At 40.2% G+C, this 13,567-nt stretch overlaps 1 protein-coding gene across 3 annotated transcripts in view; it reads right to left on the bottom strand.

Annotated features, from left to right (window-relative positions):
- Positions 1-13,567, bottom strand: part of NCAPD3 (non-SMC condensin II complex subunit D3) — a 62,801-nt gene that overhangs the window by 10,808 nt on the left and 38,426 nt on the right. For 2 of the 3 annotated variants that reach the window (XM_030331632.2, XM_030331633.1), the window contains exons 20-24: positions 10,255-10,362; positions 8,358-8,472; positions 8,156-8,263; positions 6,559-6,797; positions 5,545-5,624 (exon numbers count right to left, since the gene is read on the bottom strand). In XM_030331632.2, coding sequence (XP_030187492.1) covers positions 5,545-5,624; positions 6,559-6,797; positions 8,156-8,263; positions 8,358-8,472; positions 10,255-10,362 — 650 coding nt within the window. The remainder of the gene's footprint in view (positions 1-5,544; positions 5,625-6,558; positions 6,798-8,155; positions 8,264-8,357; positions 8,473-10,254; positions 10,363-13,567) is intronic. The other variant, XM_032595039.1, reaches the window with a different exon arrangement.

Raw genomic sequence — 13,567 nt, forward strand, 5'->3', positions numbered from 1 at the left:
GTGTTATTATTCAGCTACACTTCAAATGTGGGAGAACAACCAACTGTCCCCAAATTGCTCTTTTAAGCAAAACCCTGTGGTCCTCATGGCTGATGCAACAACAAACCACTACCAAAAAATGAATATTTGGCTTCCCCAAACCCACTTTGAAGTTTGTTGCCCACAATAATGAGCAAAAACCTGTTTTAGTAACTGGGACTTTTTCAAGAATTGGGATTAATTACAAGAGCCTCAGAGTTTGGGTCAGCACAGATAGCGAAGGGCTCTCACTGAGCTTTGGACTCATCAGCAAGCCCTGGGCACTCTCCTTTCTCCTGTGCCCCCAAATCTTGGAGAGGCATCCAACATGAGATACTGATGTCAGCAGCACTGCACCCACCTGAAGAGCAAAACACTAACAGTTTCCAAAGTCAAATGGACATGGACAAAGGCAGGCTATCTAACTACAGGCCTCGGACAGTTTGTTTAGTAGGGGAGAGAGTTTGCCCAGGGAACAGTATGGGGTGGTGCAAGGCTGGCTCTGATCCATTCAGATTGTGCAGACGATTGTCTTAATTTCATTTCAGAGATAAATGCAATTTCAACCTGCACAGGGGCACCACTCAGCTCTCAAGGGTGGGTGGTAGTGACAAGGATGACCCAAAACAATTATTGGCTTTGGAATGCATAGGACTTGCAGGAGATTCACCTTCCCCTAATGATCCTTCTGAGGCTAATATTAAAATCACTCTGTATTCAAAGCACACCATCAATTAAAACTTAAAGAAGGTAGTTCCAAAAATGATGTTGAAGTAAGCCTAGGTAAAAATTTCACTGTAAATAGCAGCACTTTATCTATTCATTCACCCAGGAAATAAGGGAGCAGCCTGACATTCTGAACCCAAAACAAGTACAACTCTGTATCATAAAGGGAATCTCCCAAGCAGAATTTCACTTAAGGCCAGCTAGAAGCACCTACTGATCTAGGAGCCATTTGTGACCACCATTAAGTAAACAAAAACTATTCCCCCCAAAACAACAAGATGTCACTTTCTGCAGTGTTTTACTACGGTTAACCTTCCACAGCACAGCAGTTCTTACAACTACCTGCATTTTCTCCTCATATTTGAAGTCATTCACATGACGATAAGATCAGACAGAATCCAGGAACTCTTCTGCAAGAAGAAGGGCTGCTCTGAGCTTCAACTTACGGGCTTCAACTTGATGTCAAACATTCCTCTACTCGGAGTTCAGGTCAAGAATACATACTGGGAGAGGGAACTAACTGGTGGGCAAGATACTGCAGTCTACTCCCTAGTGAATAACTGGCTTAACCAACTACACAGATAAATCTAATAGTAACATAAATTATGCAAAGGATTCACATGCTCAGGGCTGGAAGCAGAGTGAGAGGGCTCTGCATCATGAGAAGCCAGAAACCACAGTCAATGGGGTAACATCCAGCACTAATCCTGCTGCTGCATTTACTGGGGCTTAAAAGGGTACATTTCATCCCTGACTGGATCAAACTCACAGATCTTACTAGCTTGACAAACTGGGGAAGAGAGACAATTCTGCATTTTTTTGTTTGTTTGTTTGTCAGCTGTAAAGTTAAAAAAAACGAGCAGTCCAAGCAGTGCTTCCTGGAGCATTCCTTTAGAGTGGCAGAAGCACTCTTCAGGTACCTGGAACGGAAAGCTTCAACAGCCCCAAAGACACCGCACTAAGTTAAGATCTCAGCATCCTTTCCCACCACTTCTCATCCCTCAGGACAATTAAAAGAAACAGCATGTAATCACACCACCAATTCAGGGATACCCTGTAGACATTTTACACAGCATTAATTGTATTATATAGAAGACCAGCTAAATCTGGGTCACAATAATCTTGCAGAAAACAATTATTACTCTCTTAGTAAGAATCCAAATCCAGATTTCAAACAGCCTTACTTCCACTTTCAGTATTAGTAGGAACATAAAAATCTGACTATTTTCAAATATTTTCCCATGCCAAATGCTATTCTGAAGCAGCTATCTGTTCAATAAAGGCCACTGTTCATGGACTCCTATTCCTGATCTGGGTTACAACATGGTCTATCTCAGACCGACTTATGCCAGAATTCTCTTTGAAACCTGAGGTAAGTAACTTCCCACATCTCTGTGCTCCTTGGCTACACCCCAAATCCAGGCCCCCTTGTTACCCAGTCCTCCTCATCTCTCTCACATCCCTATACTGTTCTGTTTCTTTTCTCCTCATCTCACTTCCCATGTCTCCGTTCCCTGGCCTTGAGTGCTTCCACAGTGTATACTGTACTTCCCAGGAGTCAGCTCTCTCCCCTCTCCACACTTCCCTTCTTCGCAAGTCAGGGCTGGCTTTCCTCTGGGGACACCATTTCCCACAGTCCTCTTAAGGGAAGGCCACTTGCTGCTTCTCCCAAACGCCAGAGTCGAGCAAGGAGGACCATATTCCCACACCCACTACCCCCGCCCCCCTGTCATAATATTTTCATTCATTCATTTATGAAATGTTCATTGAGGGTCCACTTAGTCTCAGGCTCTCTTTTAGGTGCTAGGGATACCGCAGTCAACAAAACAAAATCTTGGCCCTCCCGGATGCTTATATTCTAGCAGGTAGAGAGATGTTATACATACAAATATGCTGCCACAAGTGCTCTGAAGAAAAGGCTGTTTGAGGAAGGTGCAGGAAAGAGGGAATGTGGGTTGGCTTCCTCTACCTGGTCCATGTAATAATACCTTTTCTACAGAGCCTTCTCTACAGAGGCTCTGGCTATCTATTTGCCCCTCAACTGCTTGGTAACCACTTCCTAGTTTTAGTTTTTTCCATTCCAGATCCCAGCATCACTGCTATGGTCTGAATATTGTGTCCTCCACCCCTGCCCCATTCCTATGTTGGAAACCTAGACCCTAAGGAAATGGTCTTAGGATGCTGGGCCTTTGGGGTTAGTGAATGAGATTAATGTCCTTATAAAAGAAGCCCCAGAAAGATCTCTCATCCCTTCTACCATGTGAAGATACAAACAGAAACTAGCTATCTGGAGGAGGACCTTCACCAGACCCCAACCGTGCCGGCGCCCTGGTCTCAGACTTCCAGCCTCCAAAAGGTGAGAAAGAAATTTTTGTTGTTAAAAGCTACTAGGTCTGTGGTATTTTGTTGTAACTATCTGAATTGACCAAGACAATCTCTCAGAGCATCTTCAATGTCTACAGATGGGCTCATTTAACCCCTAACTTTCTGTTTTTCTGATTACATCGGCTCTAGTGACCCTTAGGTCTATGCTCTGGAAAGCTACTCTGCAGCCCCATCCAGAACCTGTCACTACACCTGGAACACCCACTTCTGAAGTCAGCTAATCTACCTCATGATCACATACACATATCCTTCCAGCTTTCTGACCTCATCCCCATTCCTCTTGTTCCACAGCTTCACTAAGCCCTCTAGGTACTCACTTCCTCTCCTCCAAACCAAACAATCTCTGTCTTTACTTCCTTTTCTATCTCAATGGCCGTTATCTTAGTCATTCTCTTACCTTGAATCTCTCTGGCCATCTTTTGCACTTCTGCAGCATTTGCCCAGTTAACCCCAAAACAACCAGCCTGTAACCTTTCAATCTGTGAATGCTGTACCACAAGGATACCACCTTGTAGGCAGAGGGGAAAGTACATCAATACAATTTTGCAGCCTCCAAATTGTGGGTGTGTACGACCAATTAAAAATGTCATGTGAATTTGCTCATGCCAGAATCTTCAGGAAATCCTCCTGGGCCAGAAATAAATACAACAGGCTCTGTCACTAGTCTCTTTGGAAGATCTGTATTACTAGATACATATGGAAAAACTAATGTGTTTGATGTAAGCAGACTGGCCTGACCTAAAACTAGGGAAAGAGACTAATTTAAATTACAGTTAACAAAGGTAGTCATCAGCTTATCAAAGCTGAAAATCAGGACCCACATTTGAACAACTGTTTAAACACACCCACAATACAGGGATAAAATAGACTTAAAAAAGAAGTATCAAAATACTGTAAGAGGCACTGATAATTTTACTATGGTGTAATTACCTATCCGGTTTTCTAATTTCTTTCTGATTCATACTCTGATCGCCTATACAACAGGTTCTGTGTATGTTACATACTGATCAATGCTCTTGTTAACATACATGCATAGGAGCTGAGAAAAGTAAGTAAACCCAAAAGTGCAAGTTAAACAACCAATCTTACCTCCCAGGCTCATCATGTGAAAACCTTCTCAACACTTCTAATTATGCCAGCTTCTGGGCTACACATTGTATAGAGAACGCCATGACAGCCAATCTTATGGTAGCAGAGTAAAGGTGAGAGGGCAATGCATCGCTATTTTGGTCCTTTCTCTCTCAATTATATACACAAAGAAAAAGTAATAGTCTTAGCTTTTTATTTCTGATTCTAGATAGCATTAATTGGAATGTTAACCTTCTACTAGTTTAGTATGTAAAATATTCCTTCTTGGAAAATTATACCCAAAGAAAACTGAACGGAAATTCTTCCATGGAACTCAGAGTAAATCATTGGTGACCATATTTAGAAGCAGAGGGACCCATTATTATAAGTTATTTATAGTTAATGAACTCTATAAAGACCTTTTCCCAACTGTGGCAGCTTTTGCCATGGCATTCAACATTCTATTTTCCAATTGCAGACTTGCTTTAAAAAGAATTATTCATGCAACATAATCAAGGTTAACTAATTCTGTGGGATCATTTCTCATCCCCTTGAAAATAAATCCTTAAAAAAATTATAGAATGATAGGAATTAACAAGTGACAAAGCAATTCCCTTCCCTTCCAATTCCTTGGGAATTGATAGGGAAGCCTTGTAATTCGTATAATCTCATTTTACATTGTGTGATTGTCTTAATTCCTAGAATTTCTTCTTTATAATTTCTACACTTAAAAGAAAGCCTTAACTCCATCAAAACTGACATTTTATTGGCCTAGAAATCAACACAGTTAAGTCAACAGTTAATGGCTAAAATTCCAAATAATTTACTATGACAAAGTCATATACTGCTGTTCATTACTCCTTTAGGGAAGAATCAACAATGTTAGCAAATGTAGTAATTTCTGAGATTATTTAATAGTCAATCTGGATGAGCGATTTATTTATTTTTTTATTTATGTGCAAAATAAAGCTTTGTTGGGGCACTAGGTGGCTCAGCTGCTTAAGTGTCCGACTTTTGATTTTGGCTCAGGTCATGATCTCGGGATCACAGATCATCCTCTGCGCTGACAACATGGAGCCTGCTTGGGATTGTCTCTCTCCCTTTCTCTCTGCTCCTCCTCCACTTGCATGTGCATGCCGTCTCTCTCTCTCTCTCTCTCAAAATAAATAAACATAAAAAAATAAAGCTTTGTTATATAGCTTAAAAATCTGCTAGTTTTCTGGCAACTGCCAAAAGCTCACTAAATCCTAAATAACTCAACTCTAAACCAATTTTAGAGAAAAGAGATCTAATATATACCAGAAATTTGGTAAATCATTTAATTATCTGACATGTGAGGAAAGTTACCTGGCGATGTCCGGGTGTGAATCTATCAGAGTGCTAACAAATCGAAAGAACAGAGAGCCCTTCCATTTCACAAATTCTTCCTGTATGAAGAGAAACCGGAATGTTTAAGGATGAATTGTAACATACAAACTTTAAATGCATTCAGTTATAAAACCAACTGTTAACTTTCTTTTGTTTAACATCACACCTGTCAGCTACTCAGTCTGTCTGTGGCACATTAGCGCAATTTGTTAGCACTCACTTCCCAACAAATCTTGAAAGTACATACATTTGTTAATCACGAAGAGAAGTGGAGGGATATGTGGGTAGAAGAGCATCATATCTACTCTATTAGGAAAATGACTCAAAGCACATGGCTTTAAAAGGGAGAGCGCCAATGGTGCCTTTGTCAGGTACCTAACCAACCACGTAAAAAAATAAGCCTACAGAACATACTAGAATAGATATACAACTTGGTTAAATGCCTTCTTTTTAAAGATCAAATATTTCCTTCCTCACTATAGGCTAAACATAGGTTCTCAGTGGGAAGAAAAACATTGAATACTCTGTTCACTGAGAGTTCTGAGTTCACGAAGCTCTTTTGCCCACTAAAATGTCTCATTGGACTCTCAGAGCAACTCTGAAACAGCAGGGCAGATATGATCCTCACTTCACAAAAGAAGAAGTTACGTCTGAGAAGCACTGATTTGTTCAAAGTCAAGAATGACAGAACCGGAACTAGAACTACTGTCCACTGAGCGGGCTAATCCTTGCATGGAGTTTATTTGCAAACATGAAACTTCACTTTGGCTGATGGGATATCTGAACATACACCCAAAACAAGTATTAGGAAGTAACAATCTGTTTAAGAAGGCTGTACAGAACAGTAGAATGATATTTTAAACCAGAGAACAGGCTGATTATTTTTCGATTCTATTAGAGAGCAGCACATTTCCTATACTACTCAAATATTCCTTGAAACCAGAAGAAATAGTGGAAGGAAAAAAAAATGACGGGCCCAATTCTCATACATACCTGCAAGAGATTGGTAAGCAAGATGAGTGTCTGCTTTCGGATGAATGGATTTGAATCCTTCAGACACATGGAGATATTGGGAATGTACTTGTCCACCATGACGGTGTACCGGATACAAAGGTCGCACATCACGATGACAACATTGTTGCGAACGGCCACATCATCACACACCTCCAGCTCTCGCACTAGAGCTGGGATGCTCTTCTTTGCAAGATCCTCATGCTGTAAGCACAACTTACCTGTCACAGAAGATGAAGATGTCTTGACTTTAATAACTCTATGCCTAAATTTTCTCCAGATATATCTTGCTATGGATTTTACTTGATCAAAGTTAAAATATCATGTCAATAATCACAAACAAAATAAAATCAAAAACAAACCCATACTACTAAATATAAGGAGGTTCAAAATACCTAAAAATAATGTCCCCCCCCTCCACCCCCCGGCCCCTCCAGGGTTCCATGAGACATACACTAAGAGATGTTCCTTCACTGGAGTAAAACTATCCTCTTTTTAAAGTCAACATTTGAATTTGAGAGTTATCTACTTCCCTTCAAAATGACTAACAAAATCTAATAGCTAAAAAGTTTAGCAATGAATTTGAAATCTGAGCTAGGCAAACAGGAAAGAATAACCACCTCATTTTACTTCTCGTTCACAGTTAGGAGAAGGAAGGCTGTTGTTGAGTTTTGTTGGTTTGTATTTTTTTTGTGACCTGGGGAATGTTTTGCTCTCATTCACAATTCTTAGATTTTTGAAAAATAACTGCTATTTCAAAAAATTTCATAAATCCTATCCAGCATAAAATACATAGTTATACTTAAAAAAAAAATTAAAGTATAGCACAGAGGTCCATCTTTTCAAGATTAACAACAATTTGAGTCCATGGGGAAATGTTTAATAGCTCATCTACCAGTTCTGGTAAGTATCAGATAAACTATCTCCTTTTATGAACTGAACTGCAAATTTATTTTTTCATTCCCAGAAATCAATGTAGCGCCTGATTCTGATTAGTGTAGTGTCTTTTTTTTTTTTTTTTCAATGTTTATTTATTTTTGGGACAGAGAGAGACAGAGCATGAACGGGGGAGGGGCAGAGAGAGAGGGAGACACAGAATCGGAAACAGGCTCCAGGCTCCGAGCCATCAGCCCGGAGCCTGACGCGGGGCTCGAACTCCCGGACCGCGAGATCGTGACCTGGCTGAAGTCGGACGCTTAACCGACTGCGCCACCCAGGCGCCCCTAGTGTAGTGTCTTGATGAAGACTTTGTGGTGCTGCATTATGAGTATTAAAAAACAACCCACAGGACAGGTATAATTGTGATAAATTAACATAAAAAACAAAAGCTCCCTCCAGGGAGTGCCTTGAGTCTGATCATCTAGGGTAGCTGCCAACTGAGGGCTCTCATTATCAGCACTCTGGTATGCCTCTGAGCTGGGGGTTGCTATCAGAATTCCCTTCCAAATTCACAAGAGCTAGAATAAACACTAGCTCCGTGTATGTAACATATTTACTAAGGCTGGCTTATTTGAGACAAAAAGCTACCTATGGAACTAAACTGCACAAACAATACTTTCCCCACATTATTCTCACTTACCCAAGGTAATGATGGCATGTGCTCTGATCACGGAAGGCATGACAGAGCCTCTGACCTGGGAGAGTGGCTGAAATGCTGGGGCTTCATTGCAACCTGGAGGTGATGCTGCTACAAGGAAGGAAAAGAGGACTTATTTACAGTATCTCAGGGGCCAAGTCAGCCTTGAGATAGCACATGCAGAGGATAATTTCAAGTGCCTTACAATGATCCACATCAACAGAAGAAGCGAGGATGGACTGAATCAGAAGGAAGGCTCGCTTCTCCACTCTGGCTGGACAAAGCTGGGCTATATCTCCCAAGGTAAAAATGTACTTCACCTGAAAAAAGAATTGGTTTTGCAATATAATAAGGCAAAAGAAAAAATAACTCTAGCTAGATTAAAGACATGTCAATATTTTTTTGTTCCCCAAATTAAAACAACTATTTTTTTCATAAAAATAGTCACTGTGAAAACTTAGTCATTACTTGGTAAAATTCACTCTATCTTTTATGTCAATATATATAGTTAATATGTTTAATGACTACATAAGTACATTAAAAACTATGATGTTATCATAGTTTACTCCATTACTAAAGAACATTTACATTGTTTCTAATCCTTTGCTACTGTTTGCATTCCCTCTGAGGAACACTTTTGCACCTTTAAGTACTGTTCCACTTCCTTAGAAGTAATCTAGGGTTTAAAGGGCATAAAGTTGTTTTACATTTTAAAACATATTTCCAAAGGGTGTTCCTGATTGGTTTACTATTTAGACTCCTATCAAAAACTTGTAAGTGCTAGCTTCCTCACAGCTGCTTCTACTGTGTGTTTATTAAGAACATACAACTTGATAGTTAATAACACTGGTTTTAATTTATCCCAGAGAAGCATGGGTGAGGCTAAACAGTAAAATGTGAAAGGCTTAGAGTGAGGAAGCCAGTAAGTGTATGTATATTTAAAAAATCCTGAACATGTATCTCTTAGTGGATGAAAGGAATACTTGCATTATATTTAAAGAAGAGTGAAGTAAACAATATTATATAGGGCAAAACTTCTCCATATATATTTTGACTGAAAGGTAGATTTTGGTGACATATTTAACAGTTGAAAAGAAAAATCTTAGAAGGAAAAACTCTCTGGTCATGACAAGCATTTTTCTTAGTTTGGGCAGTAGCTGCTCAAATTAGAGGTGCAAGACCCTCTAGAAAGCTTGGGATGGGGCCATCCTACACGTCACAGCCCCCTGCACTGAAATGTGTGGATTCCTACTGATAATAGTTTTATTACTGAAGTGTTCACAATAATGCCTCAGCACAACCAGTCTCTTGCCACAAATCTCAACATAGTCTTTGGTCTCAAGGTACAAATGTGAGGTGGCAAAGCAGGCAAGCACAGAGGAGAGGAACAGATGAGGAAAATGGCCAGTTCTGGTGAAATGATGGCTTATACTGAAGAGCATGAAGAAGCAGCTCGTTATTTGCTTTACTGAGTGTCAGATGTTGGAGTCAGAATGACTGCAACATGTTTTGTGGACGGTCAGTCACGTGAATCGGGAAATTGCACATTTACTGGCACACAGGACTCTCTGGCACCAACAAAATTTCTAAAGCAGGCTGCCATGTCACCCAATCTTGCTGCTCCAACGTTATTTATGTTTTTATTTGTCAAATATTTCACTGTATTATAGGCATGGTTCAGAATGGCTCCACATGATTCCCTAGTTCTACAATCTGATATTCAAACAGCTTAGCAGACACATTAGAATTTAAAAACATATTGAACAAACAAACCAAAAGAACAAGGAGCACCCACACTTTATTCTTTTCTTGCCCTATTATTTCATAATATGCCCTGTGTTTTCCCTAATGGATCAGGCACCTCACAGGCTCTAACTGGATTAAGTATATCCCATCAAGTTTTCCCCCAGATAATAAGAACACGAGAGAAAAATGAATAGGTCGGTCACCAACACAGAAATTCTTCTTTTTAGAAGAGTTAAGCTCTAGGCTAGAAAATCCTTTTCTTGCTAATAGTATTAAAAATACACATTAGAAAGTCATCTTTAGAAAATCCCAGCTGATATAAAGGAAAACAATAGTTAAGAAAAGTAATTACTTACGAACAGGTCTTCATCCACATTCCCAGGGCCACTTTCCTTCAGAACTATGTTGGACAGAGACTGCACACAGGTGGAGAGGACATCCCCACACACCCGCTTCAGTAATTCCTGCAGCAAGTCAAAGGTAATCTCTGAAGGATCCCACACATCTATTAGACTGTCCATGAAACAATTGTCTCAGAAGAAACTCTATGGTCTTCAAAGGCATAAACCATAAGAAGCCTTATGAGAAGCCTCAGCCATCATGCTTTTGGATCTTTGCTCTTTTAGCAATCTGCCTATAAGGACTAAGCAGAATTTACAAAGAACAGTACATATATACAGCATACACACACACATATAGATGCCATAAATATGTGTGTGTGTATGTGTGTGTGTGTGTGTGTGTGTGTGTGTGTAGATATCATATCTTTCTACATGTGACCTTTAAGAGCAAAAGGCAAATATCTGGGAAGATCTAGCGCCCTAACTGATAAGAGTTCTGTAATAGCAGTGCTGCTCCTTTAATAGAGAAAAACATCACAATTCGTCCAGTATGTGTAGATGGTGAAGTAACTACTATAGTAAATAGTATATTTTCTAAAGACAAGGAATAAAAAAAAAAAAAAACATCTGTTATCGTTTTGAAATGTATTCCTTAAAGACAAGTTTTCAGTGCTTTTTATTAGTTAAAATAACCTCAAGGGGTCACCACTGCTGGTACACAACACTTCTATGCTAAGCAAGGGAGCTCAATCACATTCTACAACTCTGACTACATTTCCAGTAGGAGGCCAGTCCAAAATACCCAGCTTGAACTAAGTGGCTCCAACCCAAGACTTCCATATTACCCTATGTTCACTTCTCTTTTAGGAATGATTATATTATTCCTAATAATTATATTACATATTATGTTGAAATCACCTGTTTCCATGTGTGTCTGCCCTATTATGCTGTGGGTGACTTAGGAAGACACTGTTTTATTTATTTTATTTTAGAGAAAGGACACGAGCAGGGGAGAGGGGTAGAGTGTGGAGAGAGAATCTCAAGCAGGTTCCACACTGTCAGTGAGGAGCTGGGGCCCAGCAGCACTACTGCAAAACAGTGTTCAATGTTTACCATTGCAGGAAACTTTCACTATGATCCAAATGTTTTTTAGTCTGACTTGGCCTAAAATGTTTCAAAATGATTGTCTTTATTACTTTTTAAAGAATTATTGCACTTAAGATTTTAATAGGTTGCACAGCCAGGGCAAGAGAGCTTCTGAAATCCATATGCTCTACCCTGGCAAGAAGACAAAGGTTAACTTATGTGAGGCCTCAAGCCTAGAACTGGGCTGGGTGGTTGGACTAGAAACTTTTGGAATAACAGAATCTGGAAGAGAACTGTAATGGTCATCTAATTCTGGGATTCTCTCCACACGGGATTCATATCAAGTTGTTCAGTTTTTCTGTGAACACCTCCAATGACCCAGGACATGTTTTGAGGCAAATCCCTCCTTTGTAGGCAGACCTCTGTATGGCTTTTCTTTGGTTGGCCAAAATTCGTCTCCTTGCAATTTCCAGTCATTGGTCCAAATCAGTTCTCTGTGATGCCAAATAAATTTAATTCTTCTTTCATTTTATGGTCCTTCCTGTATTTCAACTTAGCTAGGCAGCCTATCTCACATAGTTGTTCCCTTCTTGCTAAACACCCAGGACCTTTAGCTGTTCCTTATACAACCTGCTTTGTAATCACCTCATCAAATTGCTCTCCCATCAATATATTCAATTTTATCAACATTTCTCTATAGAGTTGCCACTGGAGTTAAATTAGAACATGCTGACTTAGGGGCACCTGGGTGGCTTAGTCAGTTAAGTATCTCACCCTTTTTTGGCTCAGGTTAAGATCTCACAGTTCATGAGACTGAGCCCCATGTCAGGCTCCTCACTCACAGTGTGGGGCTTGCTTGGGATTCTCTGTCTCCCTCTCTCTGCCCCTCCACCACTTGAGCGTGCATGCTCTCTCTTTGTCTCAAAATAAATAAACTTTTTTTTTTTAAAGAGCATATGACTTAGATTTTACCAGTATACAGAGGACCATCACCCCTCTTACTGTAGACACTATTTCCATTAATACAGTCCAAGATCTCATAGATTTTGTTCAATAGCCACAAAACACTATTTTTTTAAGTTTATTTATTTACTTTGAGAGAGAGAGAGAGAGAGAGAAAGCATGGGAGGGGCAGAGAGAAGGAGAGATAGAATCTCATATAGGCTCCTTGCTGTCAGCGAGGAGAGTGACGTGGGGCTCGATCCCATGAACTGTGAGATCATGACCTGAGCTGAAATCAAGAGCCAGATGCTTAACTGATGGAGTCATCTAGGTGCCCCAGTCACAAAACACTATTAACTGGTACCAAGCTTATAGCAACAATGCCTCCAAACCTATGTCTTTTCATATACAGTGCTGTTGAGCTAGATCCTGATCATCTGTTCTTTGGGCAATTGTTTTTTGCAGTAAAATATAGAATGTTCATTTATAGAGAAAAGAAAAAGAGAAGTATGTTTAGGGGAAACAACCAGGTCACACAGATTTAAAATATCCTAAGGTTCTGTGGGCGCCTGGGTGGCTCAGTCAGTTGAGCATCCGATTTGGGCTCAGGTCATGATCTCGTGGTTCGTGGATTCAAGTCACGCATCAGGCTTTGGGTTGACATCTTAGAGCCTGGAGGCTGCTTTGGATTCTGGGTCTCCCTCTTTCTCTACCCCTCTTTCACTCGTGCTCTGTCTCTGTCTCTCAAAAATAAGTAAATGTTAAAAAGGTGTTTAAAAAAATAAAATATCTTAAGATTCTGGAAAATCTCAGGGCCTTAGTCCAGTGTCTACTACCAAGGGAAGTGGTATTGCCAAAGCTACAATTGTGGCCTTTTTTTCTAACATAGTAATAATCTCTCTCCAGTTCTCAATTTTAAATTTTTTAAATGTTTATTTATTTTTGAGAGAGAGAGAAAGACAGAGCACAAGTCAGGGAGGGGAAGAGAGAGGGGAAGACACAGAATCCAAAGCAGGCTCCAGGCTCTGAGCGGTCAGCAGAGCCCAAAGCGGGCCTTGAACTCACAAACCTTGAGGTCATGACCTGAGCCAAAGTCGGACACCTAACCAACTGAGCCACCCAGGCACCCCTCTAGTTCTCAATTTTTAAATGTTAAGATAACTCTGTCTTCCTCACAGACTCTAACAATGATGTAACTAACGACTATGGGCCATTAGTGAGTAAGCCAGTGGCTTCTGGCCCTGACTCCCCCCAAGTACTATAGATCACTCTTCCTCTAGCCAGTGCTGGTGAAGAAAAG

This window comes from Lynx canadensis, chromosome D1 (assembly GCF_007474595.2).
Source record: "Lynx canadensis isolate LIC74 chromosome D1, mLynCan4.pri.v2, whole genome shotgun sequence".
Taxonomy (NCBI): Eukaryota; Metazoa; Chordata; class Mammalia; order Carnivora; family Felidae; genus Lynx; species Lynx canadensis.